The sequence below is a fragment of the Dreissena polymorpha genome, chromosome 8 (assembly GCF_020536995.1).
Source record: "Dreissena polymorpha isolate Duluth1 chromosome 8, UMN_Dpol_1.0, whole genome shotgun sequence".
In the NCBI taxonomy this organism is placed as follows: Eukaryota; Metazoa; Mollusca; class Bivalvia; order Myida; family Dreissenidae; genus Dreissena; species Dreissena polymorpha.
The window spans coordinates 28,568,750-28,588,045 of NC_068362.1; the positions used below are offsets into that span (position 1 = coordinate 28,568,750).

A 19,296-nucleotide genomic window follows, 5' to 3' on the forward strand; every position below is an offset into this window, starting at 1 on the left:
GCTCTGTTACAAACATGACTTAATCATGCGGACCACTGTGTCAGATATGTTAAAGAGCAAATAACTCAGCAAAGAGTGGATAACTGGTGATAGAAGTATCTTGTAAAACCTACACTACATCTTCATGACATACTTGTTTTAATTTAATTACTTGAGAAATGTTGATGAAGTTGTCTGCAACAAGAGCCAAGTTAACATGGCCATCCCCGCCAAAATTTGTTTGCTTGTATGAGAACATTTGTTTTAGAGAGTATAATAATATTTGTTAAACATGGCACCTGTGTCATCTGTGACAAAACAGATACAAATTACATGAAATTAAATAAAGGGAGATAATTATTAAAAATATTTCAAGAATGATTTCCAGTAAGAAAATTCTTTTCTGCGTTTAATAAGAACGAGTTTGTGGAAATCGCTGCACAATTGATCAAGTAATGGCTGTTCAAAGCGATGCACCCTGTTTTCTGATCATTTTGAGTTGAATACCTTGTTATATATTTATTTTATAGTGAAATTTGTTTTTCAGAGAAGTTGATTTTCCGATATAATTTGATTATTTTTCATTCAAAATGATGTTTTAACCAATTAATATCATAGCCACATGCTAACCACCTGTATTTGTAATACGGTATAATAATGATTCAATTCAAATTTAAACAATTTATTTAAAATTTAAATATAACTCTTTTTCATTTTAACAAAAAACTTACCTGAACAGCAAAAATGTCAGACTTTATCCATGCCCTCTCATGAAATATGTCCTTCAAACTGAAAAAGTACAGAAAACTAACTTAGATAAAGTATTATTTGTTTATTAAAAATCTATTCAGACACATGACAAGGGAGGCAATTAATGTTCAACAAGTAAGACAAGAGTGGTTCTCTTGGATAAAATGTGAGCAGATAAAGAAATCACAGACTGTCGCACACTTTTTTTGACAAAGTAAAAGTTTTTATATTTATGGTCAGGTCAGTAGATTCATTTTTCCCGTCATGCTTAAAGTCTTTTTAACATGAAATTATAACCAAGAGACACAAAACTTTTTTACAACACTGCATCTTGGTTTAGATTTATAAGCCTATATAAAGGGACTTGTTAACAGATTTTGGCATTTTTTATATTTATCATTTAATGTGTGATATCAATTAATGTAAACATCAAAACTAAACAGCTCCAGTATAGAACAAGAAAAAACATTTCAATAAAAAAAAAAGTTTACCCCACCTCGACACATACCACTGATCTTTCGAGTAAAAATATTTTGCCTTTATAAACACTTGGCCATCCACCCCTTAAAAAAACTGCATTAATTTTATACTAAATCACGCAAGCTATGTGATGTGATAGTTATTTTAAAACAACAGAATCATTACAAAGTATTCAGTAATTTTGGGCTGTGCTCTGTGAAACAGAGGTTTAAATGTATGTGCGTAAAGTTTCAGGCTAATCAGGGACAACACTTTCCCTTTTTATAACATTTTTCTGTTAATAGAAAGTATCTTCTTAGTAAAAATCCAGTTTAGGCGGAAATGGTCATCCCTGATTAGCCTGTGCAGACTGGGACAACACTTTATGCACATGCATTAAACCCCTTTTTCATAGAGCGCAGTCAAAATATATTTTTGGTATGACTCTGCATTTATAAGTGTTTATTCACTCACAGATAGTAAGTTTTCCTTTATAGTTTGAATTTTTGACAAAAAGTTGTTTGTCATTTTGAAAATCTTATAACAAGTCTCTTAATAGAGGCTTTTTTTATGCCCCCGGATCGAAAGATCAGGGGGCATATTGTTTTTGGCCTGTCTGTCTGTCTGTCATTCATCCCATTCATTCATTCATTGTGTGCGTCCCAAAACTTTAACCTTGGTTAAAGTTTTGCAATAACTTTTGCATTGTTAAAGAAAGCAACTTGATATTTGGCATGCATGTGTATCTCATGGAGCTGCACATTTTGAGTGGTGAAAGGTCAAGGTCATCCTTCAAGGTCAAAGGTCAAATATATGGCTTCAATGCGGCGCAATAGGGGGCATTGTGTTTCTGACAAATACATATCTTGTTCATCATACACCATAATACTTACCGGTAGTTTTCCTCACATATATTAATTGACACAATTAGAAATAATATATTGTTACTGACCCAAACTCCTTTATTTAATACCGTTTTGCTTCAAATTAGGCAGGTTTTCACATGATTTATAGACAATTTCCTTCGTGTTGCTGTTTAGAGAGACATTTAAGGGTTTTACTTGATTTAAAGGGTTTGAACAATTTGTACATCACATTTCATTTTCTTCCACTTTAAACAACACACTAAATTTCACATGAAAAAGTAAAATAAAATAGAACAGTTGAATGTATCAAAACAAAATTAAATTTCAATAAATCTTAAAATAAATCTATTTTAAAATAAATTCATAACAGCAAATTTATACCAAACACTCTGCAATTAATTATATAGTTTATTTTATTTGTTGCAGAAGAAGATTGTGTGTTCATTTATCTCATTAATAAATCTCCTAAAAAATTGGGTAATTTTCTTTTATATTGCACACATCTCTTCCGAACATTGCACACATAGCATGTACATTAACAATTTTCAAGTGAACTATATTTTTAAATATAAAATCAAGGATTTTGTAATGTAAGTATGCACACACTTTGATTATATTTTAAAATTTATTAACAATTTCCTTGTTTTTTCCCCCTATTTTATAAGAACAATACATGGGTTTTAATGTAAAGACGAATGACTTTAGCAAGAGTATATCATGCACTCAAAAATGAAGAAACAAGAGATGTGTTCGTCAGAAAAACAATGCCCCCTACTGCGCCGCTTGGAAATAATAATATATCTTTTTGACATTTGAACTTGAAGGATGACCTTGACCTTGAACTTCCACCACTCAAAATGTGCAGGTTCATGAGATACACATGCATGCAAAATATCAAGTTGCTATCTTCAATATCGCAAAAGTTATGGCCAACATTATTTTTTTCGGACGGACAGACTGACATACTGACTGACGGACAGTTCAACTGCTATTATGCCACCCTACCGGGGGCATAAAAAAAATTCTCTTGAAATTTTGCTTACACTAAAGAATGTACTTACCTGACACCAAGACCGGCAATCAGTTTGGTTAGTTCAGCGATGCTTCCAGGCCGGTCACTGACCTCAACTACAAACCGGTTTAACCTGCCATCGACTGCAAGACCCCGTTCTATTACTCTTCCGAGCGCTGTGGTGTCTATGTTCCCACCACAGAGAGCAATCACCACTCTAACAAAAACATCAATGATCATATAACTTCATAAACGAAATGTACAAACTATTCCCAAGACTTTTTTACTTGGCAATTTCTGCTATTAAGAAAAGAATCTTTTGACCTTGAAGTTGCAACCTTGATTCTGAGCAAGCTTAATTGACTAATGATCTCTGGACATCTTTTGAATGACATCAAATTGTCATGAAAATCCTTCGATGTGTAGAGATATGGAGTAGATACAAAAAAGAGGCTTAACTATTGATCTTTGAGTGTGCCATTGACCTTCAACCCACATGACTGATTCATGCCTTCTGCCAATAGTCTTCAACATATAAAAATTGTAGCCAAATTTCTTTAAAATCCTTTCATAGAGAATCTAAATACATGTTGCCTTGACCTTAAGCAAGCATGACTCATGACTTCAGTACATCTCAATTAAACTAACATTTGAGCCAAGTTTAGTGAAAATCCTTCAAAGAGTGTAAGAGATAATGAACAGACATGAATATGTAGGTTCCAACTTTTGACCTTTAGTTGTGACCTTGACATCAAGCTGGCATGACTTACTCATGCCTTGTGCATAATGTCTAAATGACTGTAACAGTGTTGCCAAGTGGCCTTATATAAACATTTGTGCAATCTTAAGTCAGGGTATAGAAGATATGGAGTAGACACAAAAAGGGGCACTCAAATTTTTTAGCTTCAACCGTGACCTTGACCTGAATTCAGTTTGACTAGCTCATGCCATCTGCACATTGCCTTAATGACCTTAACATTTAGGCAAGGTTTGATGAAAATTTGTCAAGTAGAATAGCATATATGGAGTAGACAGGCAAGTGTTTCAAACATACTGATGGGACAGATCAAGAGCATTCCTATAAATCCCCACTTACATGTAGTTTGCAGCAGGGAATACAAAATTTGACACTTTACACAATCATGACTGCACTCTCACAGACAAAATGCTTAGCAATCATTTACTTTTTTGTAGTACGTGTGTATAAAATCTTACCATAAATTATAGACCAATAATAAAAATCTAAAAAACTATTTTGGCAGTTTTCCTACAAATATCAACCCTACTTCAGTACCAAACTGCCGACAAATCAGGCACATAACTACAAATGTTTTGACTGTAAAAAGTGCAAAACCAATTTGAAATTCATACTCAGTATTTTAATAAGTAAATTAAATTGTGCCTTTAAATTTATTTCATTTCTATATATTCCTCTTGGAAGAGCCCTGCATGGCCCTTTTTACCCACTGGTAACATTATAGCCTATAAAGTCATCAAAGCTTCTGTTTGTTCATAATCACACAAACATACTTTTTCCCCACCAGTTCTGGTACAAGGTTCTCTATGACTGCTGCCAGCCCTACAGCCCCTGCACCCTCCACAACCGCTTTCTCCATCTCCAGCAGGCGCAGGATAGCCAGTGCAATGTTCTCCTCCCTTAAATGGCGCCAAAAAGTTATATCATACAAGTTAAAAAGCAGAAAAGTATATTTATGAACATTGACCTTAAATTGTAACCTGGATCTATAACAGAGGAGCATTGGGGGTCCTATCCAATACATTGTCTTATCATGGGTAATAATATTCAAAGTTATAACAAGTCAGCACCGCATAGCGGGTGCCAACGCTCGGCTGTGGGTGCGTTTTGAAAAAATGAAAGCTAATTTGTCAGAAGTAAAGGAAGAAAGGTAAGTGGCGAGAAGAACTCATCTACATAGGAAGTTTCAAAGTTGTAGGTGGAAGCACTTTGATTTTAGAGCCTATGTTAAAGTTTTATATTAGAGATCACAATGACCTTAACCTTTGACCTAGTGACCCAAAAATGGGTGTGGCGTTCAGAACTGATCAAGGTGCATCTACATATGAAGTTCCAAAGTTGTAGGTGGAAGCACTTTGATTTTAGAGCCTATGTTAATGTTTTATATTAGAGGTCACAGTGACCTTGACATTTGACCTAGTGACCCAAAAAGGGGTGTGGTGTGTAGAACTCGTTTTTCTATGATTTGACCTAGTGACCTAGTTTTTGACCCTAGATGACCCTTATACAATCCCAACCCAGATTTCTTCAAGATTAATATTCTGGCCAAATTTAATAAAGATTTGATGAAAACTGTGACCTCTACTGTCTACAAAAGTTTTTTTTTTTATTTGACCTAGTTTTTGACCCTAGATGACCCAAATTCAATCCCAACCCAGATTTTAACAAGACAAACATTCTGACCATATTTCATTAAGGTCAGATGAAAACTGTGACCTCTATTGTCTACACAAGGTTTTTCTATTATTTGACCTAGTGACCAAGTTGTTGACCCCAGATGACCCAAATACAATCCCAACCCAGAATTCATCAAGATAAACATTCTGACCAAATTTCATAAAGATTGAATGAAAAATGTGACCTCTACTGTCTATACACAAACAAATTGTTGACGGACACATGCATGCACACACGCACGCACATACGGATTCCGGACATCACACGGTCACATAAGCTCACCATGTCACTTGGTGACAGGTGAGCTAATAAAAATCCTACAAGGGATGCATGAGTTACAGAGCACACATGGAATTCAGAAAACTTTAGAAATATTGATAACCCTATCTGCGTAGATTGAGGACACATACATCCACCCGTCCAAAGATTGATGATGCAACTACTATATGCACTCCTTCAGGGTTAAAAATGTTTCAGAGAATGGATTCAACATTTAAAATACAATTATAAAACAAGAGCTGTCAGAGGACAGCGCGCTCGACTATTCTAGTGCTTGACATTATAACGTAAGCCATCATGGGGAAATTGTTCATATTCAATAATTTATTAGACGATCTTTAAAAAATAAAAAAAGGCAAAAAAAAATTTTTAGGGGGGGGGGGGGGGGGGAGGCGGTAGGGGGGGAGGTAATTTATAAGATGATGTTTAAAAAAAAAAAAAAAAATTGGGGGGATAGGGTGGGTGGTAGGGGGGGGGGGGGAGTGAGAGGGGGGTATAATATGGGGTGGGGTAATTTATTAGATGATGTTTAAACAAAAAAAAATGGGGGGGGGGGTAGGGGGGTGGTAGGGGGGATGGTAGGGGGGGTGGGGGTGAGAGGGGGTATAATGTGGGGTGGGGTAATTTATAAGATGATGTTTTAAAAAAAATGGGGGCGTAAGGGGGCGGTAGGAGGGGGGTGGTGGGGTGAGAGGGGGGTATAATTTGGGGGGGGGGGGTTATTTTATTAGATGATGTTTAAAAAAAATTGGGGGGGGGGGGGTTGGGGGTAGGGGCATTTCTGGGTAGGGGCATTTCTGGGTAGGGGCGTGGGGTATTGCTTGGATGGAATCCATTGTGGAATTCAGGTAAGTGTTGTTTTGTCAAAGTAATAATAAAATGTGATCATAAATAAAGAAGTTATGGCAATTTAAGCAAAATGTTCAATTATCTAAGTGTAAAAGGCGCCATTATTATGTAAAAATGCTTGATACAGTGGTCTGCTCTTGTTTATAGGTTGGGGTCATGTTGGTAAACAAGTATGCAAAATATAAAAGCAATATGTCAAAGGATATAGGAAATATTTGGGGTAGTACGCAAACTTTAACATAGATTTATCAATAATATGCATATTCTAAGTATAAAAGGGGCAATAATTATGACAAAATGCTTGATAGAGTTGTCTGCTCTTGTTTATAGGTTGGGGTGATGTTGGTAAACAATTTCGCAAAATATGAAAGCAATATGTCAAGGGACAATGAACATAAATGGGGTAGTACGAAAACTTCAACATTTGCTGCATATTCTAAGTTGAAAAGGGGCCATAATTATGACAAAATGCTTGATAGAGTTGTCTGATCTTGTTTATAGGTTGGGGTCATGTTGGTTAACAAGTATGCAAAATTTGAAAGCAATATGTCAACAGACAAAGAAAATATTTGGGGTAGTACGAAAACTTTAACATTTGCACGCTAACGCAGACGCGGGGGTGAGAAGGATAGCTCCACTATATATATTTCATATATAATAGTCGAGCTAACAATCAAACTACTGATACCCCTGATATAATTCATAATTCAATGTGAATTTACATTTTGAGAGGAGTAGTCTGCGCATTTGTCAAAAAATATTTTGCATGTTGTAATATTTACCAACTCACTTGACAATGATCATTTTGTCAATCAAGTCCTTAGCAGTTGCAAATGCATTGACACCTACAGTTGGTACCGCCAATCCTGGAACATAACACATACATTTGAGCAGCCTTCTGGTAAAATGGGATTAATATATGCGTATAGTGTTGTCCCATAAAAGCCTGTGCTGTCTGCACAGGCTAATCAGGGATAACACTTTCCACCTTGACTGAATTTTGTATTTGAATTGTTTTTCCTTGAAACAAAATCGCCCTTAATAGTTAATAGTGTCATCTATGATGAGCCTCTGCATACTGCACAGGCTGATCTGGAATTCAACTTGTGCTCATGTATTAAATCCAGTTTTCTCAGAGTAAGGTTTATTAAAATTAGCAGTTTGAACACATTATACAAAGGGTGATTCTTATGTAAGGAAAAAGATAATTAATTCATGATTCAAATATCCACAAAAGAAAGAAATATATAACCTATTAAAAGGACTTGTTAACAGATTTTTTAACATTTTTGAAACATGCCATTACATGTATTTACTACACTTTAATATATAATTTTTGAAATAGCCTTAAACAATTATAAATTATTAAAAGATAAAGATTTAATAAAAAAATGTTTTCCATAACAATCGAAACTCATGGGACATCTAGAAGCACAATCAAACGTGGCACTTCTGGACCATTGGAGCTTTCACTTGTGAAAGAGTACTTTAAACTTTGATTCAAATATAAGAATATTTCAAATTACAGGAAGTGATGAAACACATTGAAAACCCTGTATTGTTTTACCAATTGAGATATTGTCCATAGACAAAGAAGAAATATTAAAAATAAATCAATATTTTTCTTAGTCAGTTATTTAAAATGTTTGAATACAAATCTGTTTTGAGTTTATGACATTTTTTATAATTTTCATTTCACCAAACTGTTCACATGTCCCTTTTATAGTGTTGGCACTTCATATCATACTAAATCAGAAACTACAAGAGAAAGTTGAATAATAATAAGGAAAATATTTTAAAACTTGCTAAAATCAATATAAAAATAATTGCAATCTAATGTTAACTTATGTTTAGATTTATGTTTAAGTACAAGACTGAAGCTCTTTTGGAGAAAATATTTATACATACATTTTGTACCATAAAGAAATCTGAAACCATGGCAATCACACAGAAACAGGTCTGAAGATTGAACTTGAAGATATCAATTTTAAAAACTGTGCAAGCCTACACTAAGTTTGCATGAAAGCTTCCAACACATACAATTTCAGTGCAATACCTTCAACCAAACTCAGGTTATTATCAAATGAATTTCTGCTGAGGTATAAAAGCAATGACATTTAAATTAAACATTTGATGAAACAAAGAGCAAATCAATTTTAGCAATGCACACCACACATCATTAAAATGAAACAGAGCATATTAGGCAAATGTTCAGATCATTTTCATAATGCACTTGAGGTTTGCAAAAAAAGTCACCTGATGTAGACCTTTTTCAAAGTCATAAAGATGTGATATTATTGTGTTTTTTTACTGTTTTAATTTAAATTTCCAGTTCAAACATTTATTCAGCAGTGCAAACTATTAGACAAATTTCAGTGCAATACCTCCATAAAAAGTCATTAAATACAAACCATTTTTTTATTTGTAGTAACAAAATCAAATCAATATTTATTTCAAGCTTTAGTAAGTGATATTGACCTTCACCAGGCACAGCCTAAATACAATCCTAAGCAAGCATGCTAGATCTTATCTCTAACTCTTTCAGTGCTGGAACTGAATTTAGAAGGCCTTTGCAAACAGGTTGGATCCAGATGAGACGCCACAAAACGTGGCGTCTCATCAGGATCCAAACAGTTTGCTATTCTGATAGTATTCTTTGAAAAAAATCGAAGAAACTGCTAATTTGAGACATTCAGCTGACAACATTTTAGCAGACGACAAAGTTCCCAGCATGCAAAGGGTTAAGTTTCATCAAGATTGGTCACTGCAAATAACATATTGACTGGAAAAAAACTGTTTGCTATTTTTCAAAAACCGTGACCATGACCTTGATTGAACTGGACCTAAATGTAAACCCAAGCAAGGTCTTTATACAAGCTACATACTCTCACAATTTTAGTACTTAATTTATAAAGCAACAAGGGATTTGTATTTTTAGTAACAGTGACCTTGATCTGAAAGGCCCAAAAGCGGTCCCCAGCCAGTTCTCTATTCAAGATTGCTATACATGTATCTCAAGTAAAATTTATTCAGATTGGTCCATGCAAACTAAAGTTATAGAGCACAACACACCTTTTTGATTCCCCCAGCTAGTCTACTTCTTACTACCAAATAAAATATCCAGGATTTTAACTTTGTTAAAAAATTGATTGTTGTTGTATCATTAATTCTACGCTAAACTAGCACTTTCTATGATATGTCTGTCTTTGTGTAAGTGTAGAAATGTACAGCCGTGAAAACAGGCTCCACATAATTTTGGTATGACTCTGGTATCATGGCTGACTGTTGCACTCGGAATAGTTGGAATTAAATGAAAATAAAACATTCCATATCTCATAAAAAGGTCATATTAGCCAAAAGTTTCTTTGTCCTAGCACGACATACTTGTTTATGAAGCCAAACTTAGAAAGGTGTTTAAACAGAACATGTCTATTTTGGGCTCTTTTCAGAAGTAAGGAATATTGTTTATCAGAATAACACAATTTTTCTCTTGATTTGAGGAAACACAAATTCAAAACATGCAATATTAAGTTGTCCTCGTTATAAGAGTAAGATACGTTAAACAAAAACAGATTGTTGTAAAGTATGTTAAATACATAGATAAGAACTAAATATTACACTAAATGAGGGCTTAACATGTTATATCGTTTAAGAAAACAATCACATTTCTTACCATCAACATGTTTTTTTTTAAAGTTTTGCCTAAAATCCGATTTTTTTTAAATATACACAGAACTCGTCAGATACCTTAACTTGTTTGCATGTTTCATGTAACTTAGACTTGATATGCAAGGCACAAATACACGAAATTCATATCATGGTATCATCCTTTTCGAAGGAAAACATTAAAACTACACAAAATGTGTTTACCACTTTTCTCTGTGAAGCTTTTTAGCAAATGTACATCAAATACGTTAATGTCAAACTAGTTAAATCGATTAATTACAATACATTTTCCAACCTGTTTGGTGCCTCTGAATTTGAGATTTCATCACACTATGACGTAATTGTGTTTCGTCACTGTTCTACAAAGCATCTAGAGCCACGCCATCGCTCGAATCGTATGTTTACTGCGCGTGCATATGGCGGAAAATATTAAGTGTGGATGGTGTTTGATATAAGCAGAGGTAAGTTGTGATTTATGCTTCAATTTACTTTGATAACCTCCTTTTGGAAGAAAAGTATGCAACGCAAAAGCAATTTACATGCGGCAATAGAAATATAAACCCAAATATAAACGATTCGATGTATTTAACGTATCTGATGAACAACTTTAACGTATCTGATTCTAATTAATATTGACGGATTTTAATGTTTTAATCGAGTTTTCACAATTTCCTCAATGGTTTTTACCAAATGGGGTACATATTGCTAGCATTAACCACCATTATATGAAGCATTGTCAAATATATACGAAAACAATAACCTTCTCGCTTTTCAATATAACATATCTGATGTCATTTTTGTTCTTTCAGAAAGATGGTCAAAACAACAGCAGAATACCAGAAAGCGTACAGAGAACGCAAAAAGGCAAGAGATGAAACCTTTTTAGAGAAGGAAAGAGCCAGAGCAAAAGGATATAGAAAGCCGATACTCGCCAAAACAAAGAAAGACCAAGCCTTGATAAGAGAAAGAAATAAACAGTATAGCCAGAAGTACCGTGATAGACAAAAGACCTTAAAGCAAACCCAAGTTAGAAGTACCACAATAACGACTGAGGCTGAAGAGAAATCCGAAGAGGACGAGCACTCCAATGTTGTTTCAAGGACATCCAATGAACCTGTTGCAAGAGCAAAGCGAGTCCAATCAACACTTTTGGTTGAACTATCATTTCCTCAGAAACGAAGAAACAAACGGAAATCAGATGCACTCAAAAGGGCTCACAGCAAAATCCAAAGGCTCAATGGACAGATATCTTCCCTTACAAGAAACAAAAACAAGTGGGCGAAACGATGCCAGAGGATTTCTAAAAAGATTATACTCTCGGCTGAAGCTGACAGCATCACCACAGCTGCCAACAATGAACAATCATTGACACCAAAAAGCAAGACAATAGTAGAATTGAGACGAGATGGAGTAAGTCCAAGAAAGCTACTGAAATCTGTTGTAAAGAAGCTAGTGCTGTCCAATGCAATATTAGACAAAATCAAATCGAGCCGTCGTGCCAACCCACAACAGAAGCGACGAAACATTGCAACTCGTGTAATAAGCGGGAAAATATTTAAAAAGTACAAATGTGTGTCTATGGTGAGCAAGAAAACCGGCATAAGTATGACAGAACTGAGAAGACATCAGGACAAAGTAATAGAGTTTAGAAAGCGATCAAGGATGAAAGCAGAGAGGGATCAATTTAAGGCTCATGTCGTGGAGTTCATAGAACAAGATGATGTAAGCGTAATGATGCCAGGGAAAGCAGACGCAAAATTATATGAAGGAGAGAAACGGCAGATTCGCATACTTACAGACTACATGTCTAACATTCACCAAAGATTTCAAGCAGAAACTCAGAAGAAAATTTCTCTAGCTCTTTTTTGTAAACTACGCCCTGCGTACATCAAACTTACTTCTTCAATGTCAAGAAATACCTGTCTATGTTCAAGACATCAGAGTGTGCGATGAAACTGAACTGCCTTCGTTTACAGGGAGTTGACAATTCCAAAAACCCAGAGACTGTTTGTAAGAACACGACGCAAGAGCAAATGGAAATGCTTCTTGGTGGCATTTCTAACGCGGAAGTAGAATATGAAATATGGCGCCGGGTAGAAGAAGATGGTAAGAGAAAGATGAAAATAGTATCGGTTAAGTGTAGTAAAGACGACTTCATAATCCTGATGAAGGAAGAATATGAAGCATTCCTGAATCACGTGAGCAGAGTTACAGCCCAATATACAGCACTGAAATCGTTAAAAGAAAACCTACCGAGCAATGACATGGTAGTGCAAATGGACTTTGCTGAAAACTTTACGTGTGGGACATCTGACGAAATCCAGAGCGCATATTGGAATGCCAGTTCAGTCACATTACATCCGGTGGTTGTATATTTCAGAGGCACGGATAATAGTCTAGAGCACTTGAACTTTGTCTTTGTGTCTAATGCTCTGCAACACAACTCTTCAGCCGTGATTACGATAATGAAAAAGCTATGCAAAGAATTAAGAGAGATATTCCCTGACGCTCGACAAATTCATTACTGGACGGACAGCCCTTCCTCCCAGTATCGTAATCGATTTGTGTTTGATGCTATCATGCACTTTGCCGAACGATTCAGTGGATTTTCGGCACGTTGGAATTACTTTGAATCCGGCCATTGTAAGGGCCCTTGTGACGGCATCGGTGATGTTGCTAAGAGAAAGGCAAGTGATGCTATAAAGCAGGGAAAAGCCTGTATCCAGGATGCTTTTGACTTTTTCGATTGGGCAAAGGGAAGTTCTGTAAACATCAAGTACCGTTTCTACACCACAGATGATGTTGACACAACTGCTGCTGAAATCCAGAAAACGAATCCTCTTCCAATGCAAGGTACAATGAAAGCACACGCTGTGTTTCCTAAAGACGGTGGTTTGTTCTCCAGAGAGGTATCCTGCTATTGCCACTCTTGTATCATTGGTGACACTCTATGCAATGGCTGGATATGGCATGGTATGGCAAGGAAGGTAGCCGAATTAATAGATGATGTTAATCATGAAATGGAACCCACCCCTGCAGCTATACCAATGGCTGTACCTGCAGAACTAGACGTGGTCCCCAAGAAAGGTGACTTTGTGGCTGCCGTCTATGAAGGGGTCTGGTACGTTGGAAAAGTTCTTAAGGTTGACGAATCGGATGGCGATGCTAAAATTTCCTTTATGAAAAAAGCTCGTGGAAGCACATCCGTTGATAAATTCAAATAGCCGCAGCCTCCAGATAAGATATGGGTCAAATTCAACCAGATTCTTTGTAACGTCAATGAACCAGAGCCTGTTGGACAGTCCGGAAGAGAATTCAAATTAGGAGAAGACGATCACAAACTAATTTGCCAGATATTTCAGATGAAATAACTTAACGGCATCAGATATGTTAAAAGTGTCGCGTTGTTAAAATCCATGTTCCACGTTCAAATAACCGTTCAAAGTTATTTAAGTGTATACTTTATCGAAAGTATACCAATTCTTTAGGCAAATGTTGCATTTATAAACGATTACCATTTTCAATAAAAATTTAGTTTCATACATCAGATACGTTAAATAATAAACACTGTCTTGTATAATAATACCTTTGTTCAAGCATGCACAAACACTAATATGCTAAAACGTGAAAACACTGAACTATTCTACAAACGTTTTCACAAACAAATGTATGAACCAATAACAGTGTTAACCTTAAAAACAAAGTGTGTTTAGTTGACAAAATAAAAAAGGCATGTATATTGTTATGCAAGAATGGCGCATTTGTTATTGTTCACCCTTAATTTGTTTTACACTTTGTTTATTTCTTTGGGGAAGGTTCACATGTAGGAAATACGTCCATCGCAAGGTTCTTTTACCACAAAAACGACTGCTTACTGCTTTTCACAACAGGCAGTCGTATTTAACGTTTCTGACATATACATTTTAAGTGATACTACAGCATGTCGGTTTTTGGAAAAATCGAAATAGGTTTGGGTCCCCTGGTGTTTGAATCTTGAAACCAATACTTCATGCTATTCAAAAATGACAAACACATGCATAAAATCATTTGTTGATTTTTCATCATTTGTGACCACCTTATTAGTGCATTTATCGTAGAATCAATGGTATGGACTTATAAAATATGAAACAATATATAACCTATAAATGTGTATCAGCCAATTAAAAATGAATAGGGATTTCTGATACAAAAGGATGAAAGCAGGAGCTGTGTACAAGCCTTTATCATGGTTGTTTTTTTTAACCCCATATCTATAAAATGCAATTTTTTTAGTTTCTAAATATTCTTGAATTTCTTCCAAATAGTTGTAATTTATATGAGACTCTTGAGACACTATTATTGGCAACTAGAGCTCCATGAGTAGGACAAGTGCTTGCTGTACTTACTTACCTGCACAATCTGACTGTAACCTTGCACTAAACTAGTACATGTTCATTCACCTCAAAGGCAATAAGCTAACAGTTTCAGCCACAAGTTCTCTTTTAGTTCTAAAACAAGATACCACTCTATAGTGGCGGCAGTGGGGCAGTCACCATGGGAGAATGAACATGTGTCATTATAAAGTATTGCCATCTCATATGTTGGTTCCCATGTCCTTCTTCAACTGTAAGTACCTAATGGCAGTTAAAGCTTGAATGAAACTAGAGATTTGTCACAGACGTGACGTGTACCCCAACATGCTGCATTGACACATAATATTTTGCTAACTTTTGGCGATTTTTAAGAATTATTATGTCATTTTGACCTTTGAACTCTTGAATTCTTTAGCATGACACAATGTCCAATGACTGTGAACAAAATTAATGTACAGAGTCATTTTAAAATCTCACAATGATGACATAGTTATGTCCCGGACAAGCTCATTTATGGCCATTTTTACTTTTAAACTCCAAGTGTGACCTGGACCTTTGAGATTTAAACGTGATTCTTACGCATGACACACCGTCCAATGATTAATTGTGAAAAAATGTACCAATTAATTAAAAAATCCGGACAAGATCATTTATGGCCATATTTGACCTTTGAACTCAAAGTGTGACCTTGACCTTAGAGATATCGACGTAATTATTTTGTATGACACACTGCCCAATGCCGTCCAATAATGGTGAACAAATGTGCCAAATGATTTTAAAGTCTCACAATAAATGACAAATTATTGCCCGGACAAGCTAATTTATGGGCAACTGCAAGTGTGACCTTGACCTTGGAGATATCAATGTATTTCTTTCGCATGACACACCGTCCCATGATGGTGAACACATGTTCAAAGTAAATTTTTAAATCTAATGATAAATGACAGAGTTATGGTGCGGACAAACTTTCTGTTTAAATGCACCGCGTGACCTAGTTTTTGACCCGACATGACCCATATTCAAACTTGACCTAGACATCATCTAGATACAACTTCTGACCAAGTTTGGTGAAGATCGGATGAAATTTTCTGGACAGTCATTCCGACTGACAGGACCGACAAAGTGACTCCTATATAGCCCCTATTACCAACTCTTGAGTTAATGCTGTCACCTTAAAGGGTTAATTTCCTTTTTTTAACTAATGGTGCTGTATGATTTATAATTTACATTACTTCTGTATACTTGAATGAGTTATTAGATTTTATGGTGCTGTGTGTTTGAAGGGGTATTTTGCTGACAACATTAAATTTTCCTTTTGAAAATGTCATAACATCTTTTGATCATTTAACCCACTAATGCTGAGTGGACTCTCCCATCCTTGTAAATTGGATCAATTTATTTCCAAAATTAGGGATGTCTGGTATATTTATATTTCGAATATTTCTTACAGAAGACATTTATTTAAGCAAACAGTGCAGACCCTGATGAGACGCCGCATTATGCAGTGTCTCATCTGGGTCTACGCTGTTTGCCAAGGCCTTTTTTCTAGACGCTAGAGGCATAAATGGGTTAAATAAAACAATACAATGACATAGGAACTTGTTATATCTGACACCTTTTATCTTGCATAGAGGTCAATTAATCATATAGCGCAAAGAGGCTAGTTAAGGTTTACACCTCCATTCTCATTCAGTGTGGAAGAGCATTTATATGATAAGAACGTAGATATAATCTTAATAGAGATACACATGTCAACTGTTGTGCAATCCCTAGGTAGCACAAACAAGAAAAAAAAATGTACATTTAATAGCTCAGATAGTGTTATACTGTTAACAAATGCATCCTTTTTTTGGGTATAGTTTGTTTTCTTAATCTATATCAATGTTTTTTATAATTTTAACGTAAACAAGTATAAAATTATTTGAACACTTCAAAAGTATTTAAAAAGAGCCATATTAAGAGCCATCAACGTAAATTTGCTATTAAAATTTTGCCTTTTATATAAAATTAAAAAATTTAAAACTTTATAATTTGAACTTTTCATCATAAATAAAAGTAAGGATCAATTTGAGACCATCTGGCAGCATTGTCTTGGTTAAATTTTCCGCAATTATATGAAAAAATAAAATATTTATTTCATTATATAAACTCAAATTACTGAAGGATTGAATTTGAATAGCATTTTGCTGCATTTAAACAATGTATTAAATATTAAAGAAAGTATGCCTAATTTTCAAAAATGCTATAAATACCATTCAATTCTGATTATCATAAAAGAAACAGTAGGGCCTTGGCCCTTATAGGTGCTCACCTGAGGTGCAAATGAACAAGACTATTCTGAAACAGTACTGCGAGCTGGTTCATAAAGATTGGACCAAAAAAATTGAGCTCTAGAGAATTAGCATGTTTTTTTATTTGACCTGGTGACCTAGGTTATTTTTCAAATGACTTATTGGAGATTGTATTGGAACAAATGTTCTGACAATGTTTCATGAACATTGGCCAATAAATTTGGCTAATATAGCATCAACACATTTGCACTATGGCCATATAAGGAAAACTACCCCGTATCCTGACAGCCATGTTTTTTTCTACAAACCGGGGATAACCATTTTCAAACTCGGTCAAGTTATTATTAGGTAAAATTATGTGTTCAATAGAATCGTTAATTATTTCATTATGTACAGCAAAAAAAAGACAAAGAAAAAAAAGGAATATGTTTAATATTTATATCCATATAAATTCCATTTCATTATTGTTTCATGATAAGTTATACGCTTTCAATAGAGAACAAGAGCACCGCCTTGTGGGTGCAGACCGCTCATCTATTTTTCTTTTTAAAGGTGAAGGGACCTATCTCAATTTCAATCACAAAGGAGGGAGGGGTGAAGTGGAGAGGGGTGTATAGTGTGGGGGTGTGGTCATTTATTACATTATCTTCCAAAAATGCAAAAAAGTATGCAGAAAATAATCAGGCTATCAAACTTGGGGGGGGGGGGGGGGGTTCTTGAATGGGATGGTTAATTTAATTTAAACCTATTTATTTTAGCTCGATTGCATCGAAAGCCTAAGGCTTATATAAACGCTCTCGAGTCCGTTTTCGGGCCTAGAACCAGTACTTGGTGTCTTTGGGGAAGATCTAAAGAACGCTCCCACGGTGGGGATTGAACCCGTGACCTTCCAGTCGCTAGGCGGACACCATATCCATTACACCACAGCGACCTACTGGGATGGTTGGACCGTATTTCAAAAATAAAACAATAAAAATAAATATTTGTGTTTTTTAACCATGTTTCAAAAACATTTTTTTTTGGGGGGAGGGGGGGTATAGTGTGAGGGTGTGGTGGTCATTTATTAGATGATCTTTAAGAAAAAAAAAATTAGGGGGGGATTTGGGTGGGGGGGATGGTTTGGGTGGAGTCTATTGTGGTATGTAAGGTAAGAGTTGTTTTGTCAAAGTATCAATCAAATCTAATCATAAATAAAGAAGTTTATTTTAGCAAAATTTAATAATTTGACCTTGAGAGTCAATGTCATTCAAAGGTCAAGGTAAAATTCAACTTGCCAGGTACAGTAACCTCATGATAGCATGAAAGTATTTGAAGTTTGAAAGCAATAGCCTTGATACTTTAGAAGTAAAGTGGATCAAAACACAAAATTTAACCATATATTCAAAGTTACTAAGTCAAAAAAGGGCCATAATTCCGTAAAAATGACAACCAGAGTTATGCAACTTGTCCTTTTACTGTACCCTTATGATAGTTTGCGAGTGTTCCAAGTATGAAAGCAATATCTATGATACTTTAGAGGTAAAGTGGACCAAAACACAAAACTTAACCAAATTTTCAATTTTCTAAGAATAAAGGGCCCATAATTCCGTCCAAATGCCAGTCAGAGTTACATAACTTTGCCTGCACAGTCCCCTTATGATAGTTAGTAAGTGTTGCAAGTATGAAAGCAATAGCTTTGATACTTAAGGAATAAAATGGACCTAAACACAAAACTTAACCAAAAGTTTCAATTTTCTAAGTATAAAACGGGCACATAATTCTGTCAAAATGCACGCCAGAGTTATCTAACTTTGCCTGCCCATTCCCCTCATGATAGTAAGTAAGTGTACTGAGTTTGAATGCAATAGCATTGATACTTTCTGTGAAAAGTGGACCTAAACGCAAAACTTAACCGGACGCCGACACCAAGGTGATGACACTAGGTCATATTTTTTTTTCAAAAAATAGATGAGCTAAAAATCGTGACAGTCAGAAAGAATTTATCCATATTTAAACTCACCAGAAAACAACAAAAAAGTTTGTTTTGATAATTTGAAATATTCTTGTGTTTGAAATATGTTTAAATAATACTTATAAATATTAAAACCAGCTTTTAATAATTTGTATCGATGGCAATCAACGCATTTTGACTTGGTAATTGGTTACTTAATTATCTGGGGAAGACGTAATGGAACATTGATAAATGTTGATAAAACAGTTTTGCTTTCAAGAAAAAATAAAAACAACCAAAATAGAATAGTGTCATGATAAGATGGAAATCATTTAAATATCTAACCAAAATATTTGCTGTACTTGGTCAGTTGGTACAGAGATCGTTCATGAAAGACTGAATAGGCTACAGAAACTCCCATGTTTGCTA

At 35.1% G+C, this 19,296-nt stretch overlaps 1 protein-coding gene across 6 annotated transcripts in view; it reads right to left on the reverse strand.

Annotated features, from left to right (window-relative positions):
* Positions 1 to 19,296, reverse strand: part of LOC127841099 (L-threonine ammonia-lyase-like) — a 275,394-nt gene that overhangs the window by 4,495 nt on the left and 251,603 nt on the right. For all 6 annotated transcript variants that reach the window (XR_008030706.1, XR_008030705.1, XM_052369661.1 and 3 more), the window contains exons 9-12: positions 7,419 to 7,494; positions 4,597 to 4,722; positions 3,116 to 3,283; positions 711 to 768 (exon numbers count right to left, since the gene is read on the reverse strand). Coding sequence is in view for 4 of the 6 variants with exons in the window: in XM_052369661.1 (XP_052225621.1) it covers positions 711 to 768; positions 3,116 to 3,283; positions 4,597 to 4,722; positions 7,419 to 7,494 (428 nt within the window). In the remaining 2 variants the exon portion in view is untranslated. The remainder of the gene's footprint in view (positions 1 to 710; positions 769 to 3,115; positions 3,284 to 4,596; positions 4,723 to 7,418; positions 7,495 to 19,296) is intronic.